We start from the raw sequence: 27,068 nt of genomic DNA on the forward strand, positions 1-27,068 counted from the left end.
ACACAATGATAGATGTTACTGAAGTGGCGCAGAGACCCGAAAATCAGCAGTTTATATACCCTCGCGGAACATTCGAGACCTTTCATGAATGATAACACCCGCCCACAAGCATTTTATTGGACGGCCAAAACATTACAAGTCAAAACTGAAGAAGACATCTAGGATTGGTGGAAAATTAATTACAAAAATTACTCATTGGTCGAATTCAAAACTGGCGGAAAGAGAAGGGTTATACAGCCAACCTAAACAATGACTGAAAGAAATTTAACAAAGAACAAACTTATGCATACTAAAATTCTTCAAAAAAAAGTTCTTTCACTTCGCACTAGGGTGCACCGTTGTATTTCTTCAGTAGTGCCATCTAGAAGAGAATGTTCACACTTCTCACTACAGAGAGAAAACAAAAATAAATCGAAGAAGACACAGTTCAGAACTCTTCAGAATTTACGGATAGCGACATCTTCTGATAACCTTTAGAATTAACATGGTTGTTAGAGTTCAGGCTTCCTCCAGTAGAGGAGTTTCAACTGGCGCAAAGTTTGAATTAGCGGCGCGGAGGTGTACCGCCTGGTACAACAACAACAATAATAATAATAATAATAATAATAATAATAATAATAATATTAATAATAATAATAATAATCATGACAACAGTATATAGATCTTGTAAAGCAGACCCTCTAACGTTGGTGAGCAGGGTGTGCCGTGTTTCTGTGGTGGAGGTGGTGGTGGTGGTTATTGTTTTAAGAGGAAGTACAACTAGGCAACCATCCTCTATATAACACTAATCAGAAAGAAAAATGGAAGGGATACGACACTTCGAAAAATGAAGGTATCGGCCACAGGAAGACAAGGTCACGAAGGGCATGAAAATGAAAGACTCCCTAGGCCTCCATACGTAATACCGTCGGGGTCTGAAAAGAACAAGAGTTGACCTCGGGAGGTCGGTTAGGATAGATGAAAGTGAGGAGCCTGGCACAAGTTAGTGGAAGCAGGGCCAGGACTCAGCTAGTCTCATTAACCACAGACAGGGATGTATTTTACCATCTTCAGTCACCATTAGGACATGCGGACTCAGATGAGCAACGAACTGCTTAGAGGAAGCGTATACATACTCGAACCCGATCCGGAGAAAGCAACATCATGACAATCAAATACATTTTGATAATTACGTTAATCCAGTGACATGTGGATGTCTCTTAAAGAGAAGCTCCCAAATGTGGGAAAGGGTGCTGGTCATTCCCCTACGGGATGAGCCTAGTTTAGGACATTAGCGCTCACAACAGGAGCCCAAGGTTAGCTGGGGGCCCGTCTGCAGGCGCGGTGCACACGTGTCTGGGCGCGCAGCCTCACTCAACAACAACAACAACCCAATCCCACTCTTTGAATGAATGGTCGACGTCTTCTTTACAGAGGGTACGTGCTTCGATTCCCTCTCATTTTGAGAGGAACTACAACTAGGCAGCCATCGTCTATATAACAGTAAGCAGAGAGAAAACATGGTAGGGATCCGACACTTCGAAAAATGAAGGTATCGGTCGAAGGAAGACGAGGACCACGAAGGCCGTCAAAATGAAAGACTCCTTAGGCCTCGAGTGCTCTAATAGCGTCGGGGTAGGAAAAGAACAAGAGTTGACCACGGGAGGTCGGATTGGATAGATGAAAGTGAGGAGCCTGGCACAAGTAAATGGAAGCAATGCCAGGACTCAACTAAGGGGCCCGTGTTCGCCAACTCACGTACCCAATTTAGAGTCCTCTGGGCCCCTTTTGGTCGCCTCTTACGACAGGGAGAGGATACCATGGGTGTTGTTCTGCCGGCCCCTATTATTATTCAGATACGTCTTATGGGGTCGATGGAATAGGAAGCAATCGTGGCCTTAATTAACGTACAGCCCCAGAATTTGCCTGGTTTAAAAATGGGAAACTACGGAAAATCATCTTCAGGGCTGCCGACAGTGGTCTTCGAACCACCTGTCTCCGGAATACAAGCTGATAGCTGCGTGACCCAAAGCGCACGACCACTTTCTTATGGTTTTCAGCAGATTGTATTAAATCGTAAGGGATTTCACGAGCGCCGTAATTAGCAGTGAATTTTGATTTTTTCGTACGTTCAAAATTAATTGAAGGATTTTTTTAGATGAATATTAACAGACCGGCTATTCTCGTTTTCTGTGTCTCTGCACGTAGCTACCCTCACGGCTTAGAGGGCTAATAAACTATTAACCAGGAGCTTACCACAGTTTTGCAATCAGTTCGTGACAAGACGGAAATGAATGAAGTCAACAGGTTGCTATGCAATGCGTTCACTGTCTGACATTCATCGTCACGACAATAGAGCACTGAAATCGATATCAAAGAGCCTTTGTGGGAGCACAGGGGGCTTTGCATTCTAGGCGGGAGTACACGGCCAAATTTAGAAGATCAAGTGTCGTTTGAAGTAGGTTAGCAGATTAAAGTTGAGCAGCTGTGTGGAAATGGAGCATGCAGAGGAGCAGATAGCTCTGGTTCATCGCCCTTGAAACTGCGTGGGAGAAGAAAAATACTGCCAGCTCTCTGGGTCACATATTTCATAAAACACTTCCCTCCGCTAAACGAGAAACGTTTCTTGGCTTACAGGTGGCGCCACTGCTAGTGTCACTATTGTATGGAAGACAGCATAATGTATCTGTTCTGCGTGTGCTTGAAAAGACGCGGAATATTTCATGATATCTCTAACAATGTACTATCCCACATCATATCCAGGTTAAAAGCCGTATTTTAATGTTCAAAACATTACTTAGCAGAAAAACTGGGGCCCCCTGTACTACGAAAACCGTAAAAATAAGCAATTTCCTCAATTGTGCCCGAAGTTGAGGGAATAAGGAGCCATGGAAAGTTTCAAATTCTGAGTCTTCGATAGATTATCAAACTCAAAACAAATTACTTTCGGACTAAATGTAGCCTAAAATCTCGAGTTCCTTTCCTCGGTTTCTTCCTGTGATCCTCCTTCAGACTTGTTTGAAAACTGTCCACACCGAATGAACTCGCATTAGCGCTCGTAGTGGCAGAAGAAGGCAAACTGCTAATCTAATCGACCGGATAACAATGATTAAGTAAAGGAGTGTAATTTTAAGGAATACATTTATTTCTTAATCTGTTTACCCTCCAGGGTTGGTTTTACCCTCGGACTCAGCGAGGGATCCCACCTCTACCGCCTCAAGGGCAGTGTCCTGGAGCGTGAGACTTTGGGCCTGGGGATACAACTGGGGAGGATGACCAGTACCTCGCCCACGCGGCCTCACCTGCTATGCTGAACAGGGGTCTTGGTGGGGGATGGGAAAATTGGAAGGGATAAACAAGGAAGATGGAAGGAAGCGGCCGTCGCCTTAAGTTAAGTACAATCCCGGCATTTGCTGCAGGAGAAGTGGGAAACCACGGAAAACCACTCCCAAGATAGCTGAGATGGGAATCGAAGCCACCTCTACTCATTGGACCCTTCGAGGCTGAGCGAAACCCGTTACAGCCCTCGTACCACTTTTCAAATTTCGTGGCTGAGCCTTGAATCGAACCCTGCCTCCGGGGGTGGCAGTTAACCACCCTAACCACTACACCACAGAGGCGGACTTTAGGAATATATAAAGAATATATTCTTATATTTTACTTATCGAAAATGCGGCCAGTATCCAGTTTTCGTGAGATAGTGGGTTCGAACCCCACTGTCGACAGCTCTGAAGATGGTTTTCCATGGTTTCCCAATTTCTATAATTTAAGATATTATCTTGACTTTATGATTGTTGTTATTTTTATAAATAAACTAATATTATTTGCGTTCCAGTTGCATGTACAGGATTTCTGTTCGAGTTGGTAGATGCACAGTGGGTCTCGACCCATAAGCGGCCACGGCAGGTCCGTAGTCCAAGAGCTCTGCATTCTGGAGATGGGACAGGGCTGCACCTCACGCCTGCCCCAGCCGCCGGCTGTCCTGAGAATGGTTTTCCGTGGTTTTCCATTCTCCTGCACTAAGACGAATACAGGGACAGTTCCTAGTATAGGCCACGGCCCCCAACCCCGTCACATTCCCCGAGCATCTCCTTCACCATAACAAATCTCCCGCCTGAGAGACGGCGTCACCGTCTAAGAGGCCCGCCTCCCCCTTCAGGAGAGGAATGGCAATATTTTTAGTAGTAGTTTCTCTTCTGTTACATACAAATGTAAGACAGACTTGTGGATTATTTTCCGTTCTATCATTCCTATTCATACATTATTTTTGAGAAGTTACGTTATAACAATAAACAGACGAACACTTGCTGGTGTACGCCATGAAATAAACCTCAAAAATAATTTTCCTTTCTTCTGTAAAATTACAGATTTTTTTGGTAACATTCTTATGTCGGGGAGTACGTTCTGTTTTATCACGTACATGGTATTAGGCTACTTGCTGATGTTGACGGAGCAGTAAATGAGCTACAGAAATTGGAATGACTGCAAAAACACCTACACAATGATGTGAAGTGGACAGTATGGCTGTACGTTTCACTCTGTTGATGGGGTGAAAGTTCCTCATGGGGATCACTGTAAGTACCTAGGTGTTAATATAAAGAAATATCTTCATTAGAGTAATCACATTGACAAGGTTATCCCTTTACTTGGTTATGAGTGTATTTATGATAACACCCCAATTAGCGTGTGGCTCCAGTCTATGGGACCCTCAGCAGATTTGTTCTGGGTAATTTCCTACAAAGGAGTAGTGTTACTAAAATCTTGCCAAGATAGGCTGGGAGGAAGGAGACGGGCTGCGAATGAGCTTGAGTGCAGCTTTTAAACGTAGGAAAGATGAAGTTCAAATTCAAAAAGACAAATTGCGGAAAATATTCATTCACAGGAAGAGGAGTTAAGGATTGGAATAGTTTATCAAGGGAAGTTGTCCATAAAGTTCCAAGTACTTTGAAAACGTTTGAGAAGAGGCTAGATAAAAATTGATAGGGAATCTATCACCTGGGCGACAGGCCTAAATACAGATCAGTGATGATTGATTGATTGGATTAATTGATTAATTGATTGATTGTATTCCATCGATCCCGCTCATAGAGACGTTGAAATTGATGGGGGATTAATTTGTAAGCCTGGGGTCTCCAGTTGACTCCACTTTACTTGCGTCAGGCTCCTCACTTTCATCTATCCTATCCGACCTCCCTTGGTCAACTCTTGTTCTTTTCCGACTCTGAAGGTATTAGGTTTCCGAGGTCAAGGGAGTCTTTCATTATGACGCCCTTCGTCGCCCCTCTTATTAGTGTTAATAGAGGATGATGTACGATAATCACCACCACAATCACATTCTTGCCCTTTTCAGTTGCGAGGGTCTGGAATGAACTTCCGATGTTCGTGTGTTACGGAAGAAACGGGAGAACTTATCTCCTAGTGTCCGTCTCTGTGGCATAGTGCGTACTGTGGTTAGCTGCTCCTCCAGGCAAATACCGGGAGGGTACCTAACTTAAGGCCAGGGCCGCTTCCTTGTCCATCCCTTCTAATCTTACCATGCTCCCACAAGGACCCTGTTCAGGACAGCAGGTGAGGCTGCCTGGACGAGGTACTGGTACTTCTCCCCAGTTATATCCTCCGACCCAATGTCTCACTTTCCAGGACACTGCCCTTGAGGCGATATAAGTCGGATACCTCGCTGAGTCCGAGGGAAAACCAACCCTGTGGGGTAAACGGATTACGAAAGAAAGAGGGACTAGTGGTCATCTGTTGCCTCGCAACATGAGCCACGAACACGCGCGTCCTGCTGACCTCACACCCGAACGTCTTTATCGCTGACGTCCACGAGTTATCACGCTGAAGGCGTCGACCCGTGCTCCATTAATAGATTCTGATGTAATTGTATTGATTTAAACGAGACCATAAATCAGAAGGATATGAGGGGCTCAGAAATAATCTGATATTTCTCACAAACTGACTTGAGGACAGCAATCACTACCAATGTCAGGGATCTCAGCCGGTATCGAGCAGAAGAAAGATGCCGATAAAACCCCCCAATGAGATCTGTAACGTCACTGAGTACTGGATAGAGAAATAATAATGTTTTACGTACTACAGATGAACCTTAGTTACACGTTTTCAAAGGCGGACCTCTAAAATCACTAGATATAAAATAAGAGTTTTGTCTGTACATTGCTCAGGATTAAAAAATAATTGTGTTTCTGCATCGGTCGTGTCCGAAGTAAGAATAAAATGCTATTTTGAATCATCCGTCGTCTCTGTTCGCCTGTCTATCTGTTTGTACGCGCATCCCAAAATAATGAATAATGAAAATCGGTATGCAACGTCGGGGAATAAGGCACTACAACCTAGTCTATAAATACTTTTATTGAGACTGAGTGAAATGGAAGTTTAGGGGAAGGCCTAAAATGTAATTGTCAAATATGTATGTTATTGGTCCTATCGATAAAAACTACATAACAAAAGTTATAGATAATATCACTTTTGTGTGACCGTACCGGCTATGATAACAGAGATATTCATGAACTTAAATTTTTAACGATTAGTCCATATCAACGCCGAGCCACGGGAAAATGGATGAACGGAATTTAATTAAATTCGGCGTATAAACTTTGAGAATAAGACAATTCAATCCAGGGTATAAATAATTTTATGCCGACATATAAATATTATATGGCTGAAAATTGAATCTTAATGAGGCTAATTATAGTTCAAGTTTCATTATGATACAGGTTCTCCATCAACCAGAGTTCAGATTTTCGTTATGATACAATTGTTTGAGCAATTAGGTAAGGATAGCGTCGCACATGCCGGACACACATATTAACATCAGTCCACCTTCTACTTCCAATATTCCACAACCACAGCGCACATTCCAACAAACAATGTGTATTTGAAATAAACTAGGTTATGATAACCTTCTATCAAAGCTTTGAAAACATGTGACATTGTCAAGGTCTGTGATCCACCCAGTAAACTCAACTGTCAAGCGACATCTCGACAGACATTTATGAATATTTATAAAATAGAGTTGTAATTATCGTCGAGCATAAACAGTCGTATGCAACTTGCCTATAATGGTAATCAAGACACTCGTGTGGGAATTATAAAACCTCGTGTCTTATAGGCAAGTTGCATAATGTACTATTATACACGCTGGGTGAAATGGTACTTTAGAGGTAGGTCTAAAATTTAATTTTCAATTCTCGTTGTTATTAATAAGTGGTCCTATCTATGCATACTTCATAACAAAATGGTAGAGAATACAATGTCTCATACAGTTTTACCATACCAGCTATGATAACAGAGATATAATTTAGGTTTTTGTTGCCGGGCATCGCTCACGTGCAAGTACCTCTTCAGTCGTGTTGACTGGCGATGGTGGTGCTTAAGGTAAAGGAAAATTGGCTGTCGATATGAGAAAAATTCATGAAGGATCGTAATAAAAAATGTCCTGATGCCACAATCAAAAGCAGTGGCGGTTCGTGACGTGCTGTGCCATACCTTCCCCCTCCCCAATCGGTCCAGTTTTTACTGACCAGCATCACGATACTTTTAGATAAATAATAATAATAATAATAATAATAATAATAATAATAATAATAATAATAATAATAATAATAATAATAATAATAATAATAATAATAATAATCCGATGACACTGGCAGAATAGAAATCTGCTTGCACTAGAACATAAATTAATTGCCTACGCTACAATGGCATATATGTACACACATTAACAGGCTAACAGTTAATGCAATCACCGCTATTATGGCACTGCAATGTTTCACAGATCACAATCACAAGTGATAATAACAACATTGATGAAAACAAATAAACAGTGCACTCCCCAATTTCTCTCTCCTTGCTCAAATTTCAAAGTATGAAAGCATATTTAACAATTTGACCACCGTACGTTATGGTTACATTTTAGTTTTTATTTCATCATCATCATCATCATCATCATCATCATCACCATCATCATCATCATCATCATCATCATCTGTTTACCCTCCAGGTTCGGCTTTTCCCTCGGACTCAGCGAGGGATCCCACCTCTACCGCCTCAAGGGCAGTGTCCTGGAGGTTCAGACTCTTGGTCGGGGGATACAACTGGGGAATATGACCAGTACCTCGCCCAGGCGGCCTCACCTGCTATGGTGAACAGGGGTCTTGTAGGGGGATGGCAAGATTGGAAGGGATAGGCAAGGATGAGGGAAGGAAACGGCCGTGGCCTTAAGTTAGGTACCATCCCGGCATTCGCCTGGAGGTGAAGTGGGAAACCACGGAAAACCACTTCGAGGATGGCTGAGGAGGGAATCGAACCCACCTCTACTCAGTTCACCTCCCGAGGCTGAGTGGACCCCGTTCCAGCCCTCGTACCACTTTTCAAATTTCGTGGCAGAGCCGGGAATCGAACCCGGACCTCCGGGCGTGGCAGCTAATCACCCTAACCACGACACCACAGAGGCGGCCTTTAGTTTTTATTTGAGCTTCTTTATAGAACTGAATTGTGTAAATAGTCAGTAAAATGGAATTCATTCATTGTCTTGTAAAGTGTTTTGGAATTATTCTCTAAGAGCAATGAGTATGAGACATGGGGGAGTGGCTGGTGATGTTGCTGAGAGCCTGCACTCTTCCTCCCCCTGATAAACCAATATTTTCCTTCCAGGCTCCTCCCGCACCCCGCACAGTTTCTAACTCCAGGGACCTACTGAGGGCTCTCCTGCCTGCGCCTCAGGACTCTAGAGGAAACATCGTGCTTGCCGCGGTCTGTTCCTTGAAAACAGAAACCCAAAATGTTTACAGCCGAAATAATAATGTTGTTAACATAACACCATGTAAGTTCGACTTGGCTACATTTGTCCATCTTTTAATGAAATCAATTACAGAGTGAAATGACGTGAAATGTTTTCCAAAAGGGGGCGGGGCGGCGCCCAGAAGCCCTTCATGCACGAACCGCCACTAGATGTGAAGGAACCCGATACTTGACTTTCTATTATCATCATCATCATCATCATCTGTTTACCCTCCAGGTCCGGCTTTTTCCCTCGGACTCAGCGAGGGATCCCACCTCTACCGCCTCAAGGGCAGTGTCCTGGAGCTTCAGACTCTTGGTCGAGGGATACAACTGGGGAGAATGACCAGTACCTCGCCCAGGCGGCCGCACCTGCTAAGCTGAACAGGGGCCTTGTGGAGGGATGGGAAGATTGGAAGGGATGGGCAAGGAACAGGGAAGGAAGCGGCCGTGGCCTTAAGTTAGGTACCATCCCGGCATTCGCCTGGAGGAGAAGTGGGAAACCACGGAAAACCACTTCCAGGATGGCTGAGGTGGGAATCGAACCCTCCTCTACACAGTTGACCTCACGAGGCTGAGTGGACCCCGTTCCAGCCCTCGTACCACTTTTCAAATTTCGTGGCAGAGCCGGGAATCGAACCCGGACCTCCGGGGGTGGCAGCTAATCACGCTAACCACTACACCACAGAGGCGGACGACTTTCTATTATACGGGAAGAAAGACCAGCAATGAAATGGCATATGGCTTTTAGTGCCGGGAGTGTCCGAGGACAAGTTCGGCTCGCCAGGTGCAGGTCTTTTGATTTGACGTCCTTAGGCGACCTGCGCGTCGGGATGAGGATGAAATGATGATGAAGACGACACATACACCCATCCCCTATGCTAGCGTAATTACCCAATGATGGTTAAAATTGCCGACCCTGCCAGGAATCGAACCCGGGACGCCTGTGACCAAAGGCCAGCACGCTAACCATTTAGCCATGGAGACATCGGGCCATGTGTACTATTAACACTCCTCTTGGGACATCACATCACAGCCTGCACGGTTGCTAGGCAACATCGCGTCACATATTCTATATCGCTAATTTCGTGATGCAATTTTGGGATGACCCCCGCCTTTTCTTTTCTGAGGATAAGCCACTGCCTTCGTAATATACTGTACAGGCCGTACTGTAGAGAGCGCGCCAAGCCCATCAGCTGAGGCGAGCTAAGCGAATGTAATTCGTAACGATTGGGAGCATTCTGTGGATAATTGTGACTGTTAAAAGACAGAATTTTATATTTATGTGTGTTGCATGTTTGTTGTTTAAATCTATCACATCAGGATTTACGCAAACATCTGTTATTAATATAATGAGACCCTCATAGTTTAGGTTAGGTATGGTATCTTCACGTGATCAATAATATAAAATCAAGACCGTAATGCTTGTCGCGAACATTTGTAGAACACGTTTTTGTGGAAATATAATTTGTTGCGAATTTAAATACAGTGTGTGAAAGTTGCCACAATGGTAAGAATGTGTGCGTACCACGGCGAAAATACAACTATACTAGTAAATATACACCAATATTTTCACTTTCTTCGTATTACAGCACGATACCAAACCGAAAATGTAGGCTACATGTTACGAAGAATATAGGAGTAGGTTTCACTCATTTTCCCGACCTGATGATGAGTTCTGCTTTTGATTTTCTTGTTACACAAATATACAGTGAACAGAAACCAACTGAACCTATATATGGTTCTTTCTTGGGTTATTCGACTCATTGGCTGAACGATCAGCGTTGAGGCCTTCGGTTCAGAGGGTCCCGGGTTCGATTCCCAGTCGGATCGAGGATTTTAATCGTGTTTAATTCTTCTGGCACGGGGACTGGGTGTTTGTATTTGTTCCAACACTTTCTTCTTCATATTTCGAAAACACACTGCACTACCAACCACCACAGAAACACGCAATAGTGATTACATCCTTCCATATAAGGTTGGCGTCAGGAAGGGCATCCAGCCGAAAAACAGGGCCAAATCGACATGTGCGACACAGTTCGCACCCGCGATACCACAGATGTGGGAACAGCGGTAGAAGAAAAATAAGAATAATGGTTATTTCTTGGGTTATTAATGTTGAGTACGCGCAGCATTTTCTCCCCGAAATTATTGCGAGTAAAAACAAAACACAGTCTATAAATGGAGAACTAAATGCAGTTTATAAAACCTAACCTTCTGTTGGATACATTTAAAAATTAAACTTTTGCTGGTAGACAACAGTTAGACGTTAGAAAAAATGCAACGTAATCATTAAGTAATTAATACTTAAGTAATAATTAAGAAATTATTCCTCGGTAATTTCCGTGTATGTGGGAAGTAACTAACAGATCTTTCTGGTAAGTGTATCAATATTTGGGAAAACATGGGCTATTCCTAAACAATAACAACAACAATACAAATGTTTGTGTGGAAGAAAGGGTCTGAAGAATAGCACCAGAAGTGTCAATAAAAAACACATGAAAGCTACCGTATTTATGGCCATCTACAGGTATGGAGGTAAAGTCTATTCTTCTTCTTCTTCTTCTCCTTATTGTACGTTTGTTGTCTCCATATTTGTATTAATACATAATAATTATTTGTTGATTACACTGACGAGTAAAATCCTCAAGTTTTGACCCGCGTAGATCACACTTCAAACCTACTTCTCCTAAAGTTACATAGACCTGACTTACGAGTTACGATGCGATTACAGGTGTTAATGATCTCATGTGTTATATTAATACAACATTTGTGAATATTTCATAATTACAAGGTACAGACGTATCCTGTCCTTGCATTGCACGGGTCGGACAGAGGAAACAGTTCTCCTCTTTGCGTGACGTCATCTGAGCTACAGTACGGCCTGTACATCACGAAGACAGTGGTTAAGCACACCGTATGATAACTGTAATTGTGGCATAACCATTAGTTCTTTCTGTTAGAGTCCGACAAGACGGAACTAAGTGAGCTATGTGCAACAATGTATACACACATTGTATTTTTGCTTCTTTCGTTTCGGAATTGTTTGTGAAGCAACAATTCTATAAAAGTCCTGTGACACGCTTTATTTGTTGACTATGTACACCCTACATACTCTTGCTCTCGGAGATGAATTCTTAAGTGTCTACAAGGTTAATATAAAGCTCCGTGAAGCAGAACTTATTGACGTACGGATGACATCAGTGTCAGTGTTCTTACATTTTTGGTAATATTAAGTTGCTTTAAGTAGTGTTCCCAACAATCGTGCAGCAATGATAAACCCTTATATTTCTGACCAGTGTGTCACTAGTCAGTTGTAGAAGTTCCTTATATAAACTTTTAATCATATCAGATATGACTAAAGATTTCTTTTGGAATCTTCTCCGCTCTGACTACCTGAAGCGGGTATATCGACAGGGTTCGATAAACCGATTAGTTATTGTTGGTTGAAGTAAATAATTCATTGTAACGGTTTCGAGGTTGTCTTTAAAGAGTGCGGTTGAATTGAATGTTAAAGTTTGGTTAAAAGTCGGGCCTAAATACTTGAGTTCTTGTTCACGAGTGATACCCATAATCTTCCCATGTACTGTTTCAATTGTGGAATAGCATTTGAGTTTTCATTATTGATACTCGGTGTTACTTTTTGTAACGAGTTGAGAGCCATTCCGATTAGAGCAGAGGCACCTTCGTCCGATTAGCATAAAATCATCTGCAAAGCCTTGTTAGGGGTAAGTTAGAATAGTTATGCATCTGTAATTTGGGACGTGCGTTCAAAGGAACAAATACATACTATTGAAGTTGTTCGAGACTAATTTCCGCATATCTGTATTATAAAACGTAACAATAATGATCTTCGACCCACTAGGACTCCATCTTGCCCTGTGCTAGTATCAGTAATTGCAATGTTTCTGCCCTGGAGGTCTATCTGGAACTAGCAGGTGCCCGCGGCTTCGCCCGCGTTCATAAATTCAACCAATCAATCAATGCCAAAAGGCAATGCCTTGTCGATTCAACCATTGTCTTCTGTCTTCAGCTTGTCGTTTCATCTCACAGTAAAAATAACATCCAACGGTTTGCATCAATACTTGAAGGAATTGGTTCCTAGGTCGACCTCGTCCCTTCTTTCCCTTGATCTTTCCTTGTAGTAGATTGCTTAGAAAGGCATTATGAAGCACAGTGTGACTAATTGATTTAGCTGTTCTATATATTGTTATCGTCAGCTGTTTCTTCTCCTGTATATCCCGCAGGACACTTTCGTTGGTTCTTTTTTCAGTCCAGCATTCGCCTCCAGACGCACACCTCAAATGCCTCAAGCCGCTTCCTATCCTGTTCTTGGATTGTCCAAGATTCACGTCCATATAAGAGTACGCTCCACATCACAGAACTTTAGCTAATCTCAATATCTAGATGTATATTGGTCAGAAGATTTCTTTTGTTGCTGAATGCTTGTTGGGCAAGCGCTATTCTTCTTCTTATCTCTTTACTCAAACGGTTATCATTTGTGATTAGACTTCTGAGGTAAGAGAAACTGGTGACTTGTTCCACTTCTTTGTTTGCAAGCCTCATGTTGGTGTTTACTTACAACTAATACTTTTGTCTTCTTCAAGTTGATGTTTAAGTATAACTCTACTAAATTTGATGACAGTATATTCAGCGTCTTGGATATTTCCTTTTCTGAGTCTGCAACAACTGCTATATCATCTGCAAATAGAATGCAATGGATTGTTGTTCACTTATTCTAATTCTTTTGTGTTCGTCTTGAACTTCTTTATAGCTTTTTCGATGAATACATTACAGAGGTACGGCGATAGTGGGCAAATCTGTCTTACTCCCTTCCTGATTTTTACTTCCTGGCTACTTCCTTCGATGTCTACTATTGTGCTATGATCTTCGCATCAGCCTCCCGTCTTTCCAGTCTAATCCCGAAGATTTAATAATTTTGAAGTGTTGGTGCCAATTTACATTACCAAAAGCCTTTTCAATATCTACAAATGCGCTATATGTGTTTTTATTTATCTCCATTCTTCTTTCTAATATTGTTCTTAGAGCCAAAATTGCTTCTCTTGTTCCCATCCCTTTCCTGAAACCAAACTGGTCTGGATCAATTTGAAAATCAAATTTTTTATTTATCCTGCCTTTTATTATTGACAATAATTTTGGATGCATGAGAGAGCAGTGTTATAATTGTGTGTTCAGAGCATTCTACACTACTTCCTTTCTTTGGTATCATAACTGTTCTGCTTTTGGTGATGTCTTCAGGAATGTTACCACTATCGTAGCATCTGCAGATTACATCATAAAGCAGTTCTCCTGGTATGTTATCTGTCTCTCAAGCGCTGATAAAACTAAATAAATTCAACCGCGTTAGATTTCTCTAAACCGTTTAATTAAATTAAAAAACAACTATATTTATTAACATCCATCGATTTCACTTTTAATGTTGGTAGTTTTTAATATTTCTCCCCCACCCGTAAGGGTGTCTTACCTTGCAGTTTTCTTCCCCAAACAGTAAGTCATACGTGTATCATATTTGGTTGAGAGCTATGCTTGAAATATGCACACGTTCGGTCATTTTGGACATTCCTTTCACCCCTTCTAAGCCCTCAAACGGCATCCAGAACATCTCGGTTCATCTCAGCTACCCCAAAGACTATGAACTCGCCCCTAATATCGGTCATTTTTCGGATTTTTACATTTCACCGGTTCGTTTAGAGCTGCTAGGGGGTTTGTTGCTACTACAGTAATTTTTACAGACATTAAGTGATATGTGTATCTAGTTTGAAACGATTTTGTGGATAAGTGCTACGTTGTATCGCAATAATTGCACCGCAATGGGAGAGATATACAAGTTTGGTCCTGTCAAGTTTTATCATATCTCCATCAATTATACGTTAGTTAGACTGCAGGTTTTGAATTAGGCACATTTCGTTCCTTTTCTATACATTATTTACGGTAATTTTTGACATACTTGTAGGACAAACAGAATTATCAAATTAGTCAACTAACTGACATAGGCGAGCCAACAACATCTGTCATGTGGAAGACTAAAATAATGTGTGAAAAATATACTAACATTACACGAACTATAAGTTTCTGCCTCAATCTAAGGAATACTCAATGGAGATACGACAAGAGGTCATAGGATCAAACTTGTAGATCTCTAAAAAAATCCAGTAGCCGCAAGAAACTTCCAAAGAATGTCGTGCACTGGGTCTTAAATTTGCGTGCATCTTTTTTTGGTTTTTCGGTGGTTAAATTCAAGAAATTAAACTCTTACTAATTTTCCCGTTGGTTATACGCCTAAAGCTATAAGTGTGGCGAATATCAAAGGAGAACGCCTTTAAAAATGTAAATAAAATAACTAACAGGCAAGCACGATTACCTTGTATTAGTTTACAAATCAGAACCAAATGAGCTGCAGACTTGTAACTGTTACTGTTGGTATTAGAAAGACATATTTCAACGTTATATGAACATGTACATTTACGTTTGTCGGCATCTCCACGGCAAGACATGCACTAATACCAAACGGAGCTGAAGTAACTGGTAAACACAATGCAATACCGGTAACTGTAAGTTTTTACGTTCAAATCATGGCTGGAATGACGTTACTTTACATTAAATTAGAAAGAAAACTCACTGAAGGTCCCAACGAGCAAAGCGAGTTATTTGTATCAATCCGTCAAAGGGCGTGTAATTATCACAAAGATCCTCTAGCACCCAGGGCAAACAGAAATAGGAGCTCAAAATATCATAAGCTTATAACAATGAATCCGAAGAATCCTGATAGAAATACAATAACATACAAACATAAACACCGAAAAGTAATGCAAAATTAGTCGAAGACAGCGTACAAAATACCACCAACAAAATAACACAAACAGTTCCCACTGGAACTTCTAGTCTTCTCGCCAGGCCATGGTGAGAAACTTTCACCATTTCAAACTGCAAGGTTCCGAGCAAATATAATTGGAATATTTTCAGAACACTTCACAAGTTCGTATCTCTTCTCCGCAGTGTTTTCGTGGATTTATTTTGGCATTTTGATTGCACGTCGTTTGCATTACAGACACACTGAAGATTTGCGCAGAGATGTGTACATCAGACCGAGCGCGTGCTGCTGCTCTGCACCTTATGCTGGAAGTGCCATCCTTCCTGGGTTGTATCTGGTAACCACATTTCTGACTATGGCGAGTGAGTTATGCCAATGTGATGTTTTCTTTCAGTTTAACCCACAAGTAAAAATCACACACTGTTAGGTCTGGAGAACGAGTGGGAAACAGACCACCACTGATCACTCTGTCTGCAAACACTTCCGCCATTGTAAGAAGCGACAGGGGTGAACCATTACGTGGATCTGTGCTCGTGAAGGTGGCACTTCTCCAAGAAACTGCTGAACAATGCATCGCGTCCCCATCGAGCCAATCGGTACTTAAAATAAGTTTTGCATACGAAAATACGGTGTTGCGATGATAACTGTCTCACCATGTCAATAGCTGGTGACTGATGGTTGCGAGGTGCAACACGTACTGCAGCTTACGTATCGGAGAGTGGACGGTCTTAGTTTATATGGGAGACCCTGTATAAAGTACTGTTTGCGATGCTATGTGTACCTTATTGTTCAACGCTGATTGTTTTAGGAGCTGAGTAATTGCAGTTATAACTGATGATTACGGATGTTTGCTTTGATCACAATCCCTTGTGATACCTAACTGTACCTACCTAGTTCTTGAAAGAATAAGGTACTGATTTCCTAGAGAGAAGCCGAGGACAACATGCACGTTAGTCACGCTCTAGTGGACTTGGCGAGTCTCCTATCCGAGCTATCCAAAGCCTCCGTGTGAGGTAACGCTACAGTGTGTAAACATCTGTTTTACTGGTTGCCTGGAGACGAGACCTGTTGCTATGGCAACCCAGCGGACCGTCCACGTAATGCGATTACAGGAGTGGGAATTCCGGTCAAAACCACTGTAATAACGCCCTTCAATGGCTTTCCCGACACTGTAGCAGGTCTGCCAGTTAATCTAATTCTTGGACTGCGTTCTGGTTGATTTATCAACTAGCACGTATGGGAGAGAGGAAGGTTTACCTAAACAAATCCATGTCAATCAATGAATACACTATACCATAGTTCGTTACGTGGAAGATAACCTAACCATCAAAGGAGCAAAACTGTTACAGAAACTAAAGGTCAGTGAGATAAGTATGTTGATACTAGAAATATACTAGGTCCTCAGATTATAAACGGATAAAAGGACCCAATCAGGAGCTATACCTTATCAAGGAACTTTAAGGAGTGTAAAGGAGCGCTTAATAAGGGCTCCCTTCTTCTCCAAATTTGTTCATGCTTAGACCCGCTGGGAGGTGGATTCCTAGCCCTGATCTACGATGCCAACTCGTGTACTTATACTCGGTCAGTGGCGCCATCTTCCCACTGAGCGCTTTCTTCCTGTAACTAAGAGTTTGAGGAAAGCTCGTGTCAAGTGAACCAAATCCTTGGACTGGCCGGAAAACGAACCCAGTGCGTTGGAATAAGAAACAGGCACACCGCATGGCTGGCTAATAAATAATAATAATAATAATAATAATAATAATAATAATAATAATAATAATAATAATAATAATAATAATAATAATAATAATAACAGCGAGATCATTTTCTCACTATTCTTTTAAAGATACAGTCATTTTACTTTCGACTTTGCGGAATTCTTTCATCTCCTCTGAGGTTACAGGCATGTCTTAAGAGGGTAGTGAAAGGGGAACAAGCAAAGAATCTGTAGTCATTCTGTCTTCTTGTAAACCTAAATACATACCTCTGATTCTCTGCTTTTACGTGTAGCAGAGAAATTGTACAAGTGGGAAGACTTTTTTGGTTTTTCTTTATATATACATAATTTAAACGTGTAACACAATATTGTGAGACAACCGCAATACTAACACTGACGTATTATACATCAAAAGAAAGGTCTCCACCTGAGAATTATTAAGAAATTATTTATTTCATTATGTCCTTTATTTGCGTAAAATAGACATTTATTCGAAGAATACGATGCTTAGGTCTTTGCAGGTAACTGTATTCGCCAGTAGATGGCTCTGTGAAATCAAGTTATCACGATAATTTTATTTGTTGCTCCATGTTGGTTCTAATAAGCGATAAACAGAAAGGAATGTAACCTTCAAGATACCTTTATTATGAAACTTAGATTGAATTATTTAGTTTAGGGTTATTAAACGAAATCTCCACGCACTGCCAAGAAGACATTTCGCTACGGAAATGGTAAATGGACATTTTAATTCGTGTTGTCACAATGGCTTGGTTTATTTTCCTCGACGTACTTCAAGGAATGATGCTACCTGATAATGATTTTATGAAGCATAACAGAGAATGTATCTCTGACAACCGTAGCCACATTCCAGCATTACGTCCTTACTGTTCTAAGATTCAGGGGATGATTCATAGGTACATTTGAGATTGCCTGCGTGCTGGAAACTGCCGAGCATTATACGGCGAGCTTTATGTGATACATTCAAGTCTTGCGAAAAGAATTCATTAAAATAAGTTGCCAAAGTTCAAAAATTCCATATGTAGTCACACTGGAAGTGTAAGTTTAAAGGCAAATAAATGATCTTCGGGAGTAATATATATACCGTTACTTTCCTCACGCTTCCTGCATCATCATTTTCATTTCAGTCATTTCATATTTTTAAAGCAATTAAATTCAATAAACAAAAATATTAAGGATGCTATGTCTTTGCTGGCAGGACCTAGTGTTTACAGTGCACTATGTCTCCTGGTATACGCTAGAGCAATTTTGTTACTTTCACTGATCTGTCTCTGTCTTATCCTTGGCTTTGACAATATGAAAGTGACTGAGGTACGAGCGATTCCTTGTGCAGTCAGTCCCTGCTGTGAATGGTGTGAAAACATTGTTCATAGGGCCGGTTGGTGCATGCATTTCAGTGGGCTTGGCAGTCTGATATGTAATAGCAACTTCTGGCTCGGTGAGGAAAGCAACGGGAAACTACCTCACTCCTCATTTCCCTAATACGCCTCTTCAGTGATGCCTAAGCCATCTATGACAGCTGATGGCAGAGCTGTTGGGGATCCCACCAGCCTTAGGGCTGAGACTGAACATACATACATTAAGGAAGCACTGGGATCTGACAGACAGAAATTGAGAGTTTCAAGAGCCAGTGTTCTGTATAGAACTGTTTTTTTTTTGCTATTTGCTTTACGTCGCTCCGACACAGATAGGTCTTATGGCGACGACGGGACAGGAAAGGCCTAGGAATGGGAAGGAAGCGGCTGTGGCCTTAATTAAGGTAGAAATGGGAAACAACGGAAAACCATCTTCAGGGCTGCCGACAGTGGGGTTCAAACCCACTATCTCCCGGATGCGAGCTCACAGCTGCGCGTCCTTAACCGCACGGCGAACTCAGCCGGTATTATTATTATTAAAATGGGAGTTCTCGGAGATAGTGTACTTGACCTTACTCTGCCCCGCTTAGCAAAGTAATCTGCAAACAACTTGAGAATACAGTACATTTAGGATTTTATAAGTAAGAAATTCATTTTCCTGATATATACGTTGATTCTTTCACGACACGTATTGACAGACAGACAGAAAACAGAGACTTTTTAACGTTTCGCGAAGTTTTACTCCGCGTTTTGAGAAGAGAAAACACGTCTGCCCACGAGGAAGACTTCTCTCACAATTTTTTTTAGGCCTAAGAAATTTTTCTATCTTGAAACGCAAAGCAAAGTCATCTCCGTAGAGGCCATGAAGGTAAAAGCTTCCACTATTCGTAACCTCAGCACTTGGTGGGGTAGAGTGGTTTTCTCTACGCCCGGCCGCCTTTGGCCCCAGGAATTAACGTGGTACTCATTTATGCTGTAGGCTGAGTGAAGCTCAGGGCCATGTGCACTTCCGGAAGTAGAAATCTTGTTTCTTAAATTTTACGTCTTCATGATGGGGAATCGAACCCACCTCGGCCCGTATACCAAATATTCCAATAAATATTCCGCCGGTTAATTTAATTTTGTGTCTTATTCAGTTACACCATTTCATAATATAATCATTAAATCCATGTGTGTGCGGAAATAGAAGCGAATATGTAGAGAGAAGATCCGAACATAAAAATCTAATCAGCCATTGTGAGCAGTAATGTGACACTTCCTTCCTTTTGACAATGAGCATTGAAGAAATCCCTGGAGTACGCAGAGCGAACTCCACAGCTTTCCTCCTTATTTACCTCACTGTGCATTTCCAAGTGCATCCGGGGAATTTACTGGCTCAACCACTTGCCAAAAAGAACACTGACTCTGTTACTGTACCACACCTCCTGCAGAACTACAACACACGTGGAGCTTCCTTACTGTGGAGGAAGTTCTTTATCGGCGTTACAAGGACAACTAACGTGTTTTATAAACACATTTATGTTTCTAAACAGCACTTTTCAGAACACTGTCAAATACCTACAATTAGTGGAAAATAAATAATAATAATAATAATAATAATAATAATAATAATAATAATAATAATAATAATAATAATAATAATACAGTATGCCACATTTCAAGGCCTGCTGCCTTCACGACTCGGACGTAAACATCTCAATCGATGCGTAAACTCCATTTGTACTCTTGGACGTAAATAACTGTTCTGTTCCCCAACGCGATTTATGACCTACTGTACCTCACAGCCTTCTCCATGTGTTTCAAAAGATGATACCAAAGAGTACATACAGTACTTATTACTATCACAACTTAAACGAACAAATGTTACACATAACCTTAATTCTTTTTAATGTTTCATTCTATAGAATTCATATATATATTTGTTTCAATAGTAGGTAACATTTTGCATGCAACTTCTTCTCTCGCGTAATTTCAGTCTTTACGCACAAATGTCATAAACAACTATTCTTGTAATACAAGCTTTGGTTGGAGCTTTCTAATTTATTCCTCAGACATATACAGTTACTAGCAGTTACCCGCGGCTACGCTCGCGTGGATAACGTATTTTGATAAAGGCCATCGTCCCTCGGCACTGCACCAAGACTTTATCTGAAAAATTCTAAGGTGTGAAAACTCACCGAAAAATTGACTTTCATTTACCCACAAAACTCTTTGTAAACCACGTTTGTGGTATTGCCTTTTTGGAGCTAAGATGACCATGCGACATAGAACTGTACATGTGAGAAACAGTCTTCTCTCAAGTCGGAAAAACCCATATATCTTTATTTTTAAAGGAGATTCCAAATACCTATTTCCACGTCTATAATATCTTCAGTTTCTGAGATATAAGTATCCACATAAAAATAATTCAACCACTTTATCAGTCCTTCCTCCACCCCACCTAAGTAGATTTTCCGATAACAAAAAGTACATGTTTCTTTATTTTTAAAGAAGACCCAAAAACCAATTTTCACGCCTGTAACATCTTCAATTTTTGAGATATAAGTATCCTAAAAAATAATTCAACTCTTTTCACTTCTTTTCACCCCCGTTAAGTACGTTTTTCGAAAACAAAAAGTGCACGTTCCTGTATTTTTAAAGAACTTTCCAAATACCAAGTTTCTTGTCTGTAACATGTTAAGTTTTGACATATACTGTAGATATACTTGTACTCATTTTAAAAATTCGCCCGCCTTTTCAGCCCCTTAAGTGGATTTTCTGAAAAAAAAAAAAAAAAAGGAGATTCCAAATACCAATTTTTACGTGTGTAAACGTTTAAGTTTTTGATGTATAGATATACTCATTAAACAATTCATCGCCCCTTAGCGATGGAATATCAACAAATCCCCCCTTAGTGAGCACCTACACTCTATTATAAATGTATCCTCAAAATTTCATTTCTTTATATTCAATAATTTTGGCTCGGCCATGATAAATTAGTCAGTCAGGACATGTTATTATATATATTTCAATATACACAATATACCCTGTAGAAAAAAAGACTCAGTTGTACATTTTCTGGATATTTAATACCTAATAATTTCAAATGATTTTTTCTTCAAAACGTGCATCTATTGAGTTTCCCTTTTATATTTGCAACCCTCCATTCGTTAGACAGATCTGTAGCTTAGGGAAGTCCACGACGAGAATAGAGTATTAACAAGTTTGATACTCAATGGTACACCAATACCTAAAAAATAAATCAATCAGTCGTAAGATGGCGGCAAGTTCACTTATCCCATTTCGACTTCCATACAAAAATAGTTCCACGTGTTGCAGACGGCACGCGGTTCAGTTTGGAGGAGTCGCCACTGTCTATTATAAGAAACAAGTGAACATGCACTTACCTGTGCCGGCGACAATTCCATTCTGGGCGAACTTTCCCATTGGCTCCATGCGAATACAGTCGCTCTGTTGAGGCATGTTGAGTGTTCTTCAGCGTCTTGCAAACCACTCTCTTGTCAAAGCTCTAGCTACCCAAAACTACAGTAACCACTACCTCTACCACTACACACAATCAACCATTCTAGTCTTACACATACAGAGAAGAAGAAATATTAAAATATGTAAAAATTAAATTGAAAACCAAACTAAAAAATAAACTTTCACAGTAGGACACACCGCTGTAAGTTCCAGCAGGCGAGTTGCGTCATGTTTACACTCGCACTGTCAGATACATGGCCCCCTTGCTGCGTGCCACTAGCGGACTGACCCGAGCACCACAACACCAACACTACTCCCGCCCCGGCACCAGGGCATGCGCGCGCTTTCCATGACCTTGTATCGATTCAATACACCGAAGCGTTTTTGGCGGGAGACAATCTACTTACGACAGCGATTATAATAAAATTTCCGGCTGCGTTTGTGCGTATTAATGACACTCCATCTTCTGCCATTTTCCGAACTGATCCTTTTCTTTGGACGTTGTTGGTCTTCATGAAGACAGTTGACCGTTTTACTGTATAATAATAATAATAATAATAATAATAATAATAATAATAATAATAATAATAATAATAATAATAATAATAATAATAATAATAATAAAATAACCTTTCTTTTCTTTCTTTCTTAATTCATTCACCCTCCAGGGTGGTTTCGTCCCTCGGACTCCGTGAGGGATCCTACATCTACCGCCTCAACGGCAGTGTCCTGGAGCGTGAGACTTTGAGTCGGGGAATACAACTGGGGAGAATGACCAGTAACTCGCCCAGGGAGGCCTCACCGGCTGTACTGAACTGGGGCCTTGTGGGTGGATGGGGAGATCGGAAGGGATAGACAAGGAAGAAGTAAGGAAACGGCCGTGGCCTTAAGTTAGGTACTATCCCGGCATTTGCCTGGAGGAGAAGAGAGAAATTTAAGGATAACCACTTCGAAGATGGTTGAGGTAGGAATAGAACCCCCCCCCCCTCTAATCACTTTACTTCCCGAGGCTGAGTGGACCAGAGCCGGGAATCGAACTCGCGCCTCCAAGGGTGGCAGCTAATCACACTATCCACTACACCACAGAAGCGGAAATAATAATAATAATAATAATAATAATAATAATAATAATAATAATAATAATAATAATAATAATAATAACTGGCCAACAACAAAGAGTTCATATACTTGAACGCAAAACTCAGACGTTATTGCACTGTCGTAAGACCAGAGGCTGTGTATGCAGCGGAATTCCTTGCTATGAACAAGAAAGGCCTGATAAGCAAATTGGAAATCAAAGAAAGAAAGAAAGAAAGAAAGAAAGAAAGAAAGAAAGAAAGAAAGAAAGATTTTACGTAAAATTCTTGGCCCAATTAAAGACAAGGGTGAATGTAGACGTGGGCATAACCATGAGTTGTATACTCTCTGATGTCATGCGCTGAAGGGGAAGGCCACACGATTATCAAAGCAGATCTTTGGCTCAAGGAGGTGGGAAGGGACCTACAGGATATTGGGATCACAATGAAGATATACAAGAACGCAACCCACTCAGGAGACCACCAGGGTTTTCAAGAAAGACCAAAGTTGAAGGTACGTGGAGGGAGGAGCAACACCGCCAACGAATGGGAAGAACGTGGTCTTAATACGCCGATATTAACGATTAATTAAAAAATAAAGAAATAATAAATAATGAAAACATCACGCACGTGACCAGGAAGAGACGCCTCATGCCCGGTCGACTGCCAAAAGAGGAAGACCAAGTCACCATGGTTGAAGAAAGTAAGCGAAGATCTGGAGGAACTGGGAGCAACCTCTCTGGAGCATGCTTGAATAAATGAGGTTCTAGGATAAACCACCAACAAGGAAGACAGGAAGCTTGTGGAGAAAGGAGAGGCCAGAAGATGGGTGCCCACGGCTGGTCCGTGGTTCGACAGCTCCGCACTCTGACGGACCAACCGAGCAGAGGATGGGTGCCTACGGCTGGTCCGTGGTTCGACAGCTCCGCACTCTGACGGACCAACCGAGCAGAGGATGGGTGCCTACGGCTGATCCGCGGTTCGACAGCTCCGCACTCTGACGGACCAACCGAGCAGAGGATGGGTGTCCACGGCTGGTCCGTGGTTCGACAGCTCCGCACTCTGACGGACCAACCGAGCAGAGGAAGGGATGTCCACGGCTGGTCCGTGGTTCGACAGCTCCGCACTCTGACGGACCAACCGAGCAGAGGATGGGTGCCTACGGCTGGTCCGTGGTTCGACAGCTCCGCACTCTGACGGACCAACCGAGCAGAGGATGGGTGCCTACGGCTGATCCGCGGTTCGACAGCTCCGCACTCTGACGGACCAACCGAGCAGAGGATGGGTGTCCACGGCTGGTCCGTGGTTCGACAGCTCCGCACTCTGACGGACCAACCGAGCAGAGGAAGGGATGTCCACGGCTGGTCCGTGGTTCGACAGCTCCGCACTCTAACCGACCAACCGAGCAGAGGATGGGTGTCCACGGCTGGTCCGTGGTTCGACAGCTCCGCACTCTAACCGACCAACCGAGCAGAGGATGGGTGTCCACGGCTGGTCCGTGGTTCGACACCTCCGCACTCTAACCGACCAACCGAGCAGAGGATGGGTGTCCACGGCTGGTCCGTGGTTCGACACCTCCGCACTCTAACCGACCAACCGAGCAGAGGATGGGCGTCCACGGCTGGTCCGTGGTTCGACAGCTCCGCACTCTGACCGACCAACCGAGCACAGGATGGGTGTCCACGGCTGGTCCGTGGTTCGAAACCTCCGCACTCTGACCGACCAACCGACTAGAGGATGGGTGCCCAGGGCTGGTCCGTGGTTCGAAACCTCCGTACTCTCACCGACCAACCGACTAGAGGATGGGTGTGCACGGCTGGTCCGTGGTTCAACAGCTCCACACTCTGACCGACCAACCGAGCAGAGGATGGGTGTCCACGGCTGGTCCGTGGTTCAACACCTCCGCACTCTGACCGACCAACCGAGCAGAGGATGGGTGTCCACGGCTGGTCCGTGGTTCAACAGCTCCGCACTCTGACCGACCAACCGAGCAGAGGATGGGTGTCCACGGCTGGTCCGTGGTTCAACAGCTCCACACTCTGACCGACCAACCGAGCAGAGGATGGGTGTCCACGGCTGGTCCGTGGTTCAACAGCTCCACACTCTGACCGACCAACCGACTAGAGGATGGGTGTCCACGGCTGGTCCGTGGTTCAACAGCTCCACACTCTGACCGACCAACCGAGCAGAGGATGGGTGTCCACGGCTGGTCCGTGGTTCGACACCTCCGCACTCTGACCGACCAACCGACTAGAGGATGGGTGTCCACGGCTGGTCCGTGGTTCGACAGCTCCGCACTCTGACCGACCAACCGAGCAGAGGATGGGTGTCCACGGCTGGTCCGTGGTTCGACAGCTCCGCACTCTGACCGACCAACCGAGCAGAGGATGGGTGTCCACGGCTGGTCCGTGGTTCGACAGCTCCGCACTCTGACCGACCAACCGAGCAGAGGATGGGTGTCCACGGCTGGTCCGTGGTTCGACAGCTCCGCACTCTGACCGACCAACCGAGCAGAGGATGGGTGTCCACGGCTGGTCCGTGGTTCGACAGCTCCGCACTCTGACCGACCAACCGAACGGCTGTATCGTGGCTCTACGCCTCTGCAATCGGGAGACGGAGAGGGGCTGCTCTCCTGCACTAAGGTGAACGCCGGGACAGTTCCTAGTATAGGCTACGGCCGCCACCCGCCTCACCTTCTCCGTAACAAACCTCCCGGCCTGAGAAACGGCGTCAACCTCTAAGAGGCCCGCCTCCACCTTCAGGGGAGGAATGAAAACGTTTGAGTAGTAGTGAAAACAGACCAATGTAAAGAGTGCTGACTTCGCCCTTACTGTTGATCGCAACTTTACTGCACCTTGATTCAATAATTAGACATCGGACTTGTATGCAAATGCATGTTTTGTTCGCCGATATCGAAACCCAACAAGGAAGTGCGTTTGAAGTGAAATTGAACGAATTATTAAGTTTAACAGTGGATAATATGTGCATATTTGCTTACAGTTGAGATTAGTACATAGATTTTAATTTGGGTTTTATTGTGCATGTTTTTGACACATATTATCCACACTTTATGTTTTACAAGCAATCTTCAACAAAATGTAAAGTAATTAATCCCGTGAATCCTTCGGCAAACGGTTCAATGGGAACTGTCAGTTATCAAGACACACTTCCAAATCATACCAAAATCAGTCAAGAAGCTAGAAACACATGGACTGCGTATTGGTTGTTCGCTGGACATTATGGAGAAGTGAAGTGTGAAATGGAAGGTATCCCAAGTAACCTCTGACTGCGTCTGCAGACAAAATATCGTGATATCCTTAAACGAAATGCGGACTACGACATCATGATAGCTGCAAACAAATATGCGGCTGGTTCGATCTACCTTCATGTTTAACACCTGCACTCGCTCCCAGGTCAGGAGGGAATGTGACAGTGTCAACACGAGGCAACATTGCCCGGGTCGAACAGGTCATCCGAGGAAACAAATGTATCACATTAACGGAAATGGAGACAGCCACGGGAATTAGCCGCAACACCCTGCAGCTGATCGTGCACGGGGGAAGGTGTCATCCACGTGGGTGCCTAGACTCTTGTCTGCAGACGAAAACCACCTGTGTGGACGCGTGCAGAGAACTTTTGCAACGCCATGATCAAGATCCAACCGACTTCATGGCTAGGCTTTTGACTGGTGATGAGACATGGCTCCATGAGCCACAAGCGAAACAACAATCAATGCAATGCAAGCATAGGGACAGTCTACCGCCAAAGAAATGTTGAACAGTGCCATCAGTTGGCAAGCGAACATGAAGAAACCTCTGCGTGGTCACCGTTTT

At 42.8% G+C, this 27,068-nt stretch overlaps 1 protein-coding gene across 1 annotated transcript in view; it reads right to left on the bottom strand.

Moving 5' to 3' along the window:
- The window catches only part of LOC136884548 (endoplasmic reticulum aminopeptidase 1), a 241,319-nt gene extending 218,895 nt beyond the window's left edge, over positions 1 to 22,424 (bottom strand). The window contains exon 1 of the mRNA XM_067156802.2: positions 22,084 to 22,424. Coding sequence (XP_067012903.2) covers positions 22,084 to 22,159 — 76 coding nt within the window. The 5' untranslated portion in view covers positions 22,160 to 22,424. The remainder of the gene's footprint in view (positions 1 to 22,083) is intronic.
- Between the last annotated feature and the right edge of the window lie 4,644 nt (positions 22,425 to 27,068).

This window comes from Anabrus simplex, chromosome 12, assembly GCF_040414725.1.
Source record: "Anabrus simplex isolate iqAnaSimp1 chromosome 12, ASM4041472v1, whole genome shotgun sequence".
Lineage (NCBI taxonomy): Eukaryota > Metazoa > Arthropoda > Insecta > Orthoptera > Tettigoniidae > Anabrus > Anabrus simplex.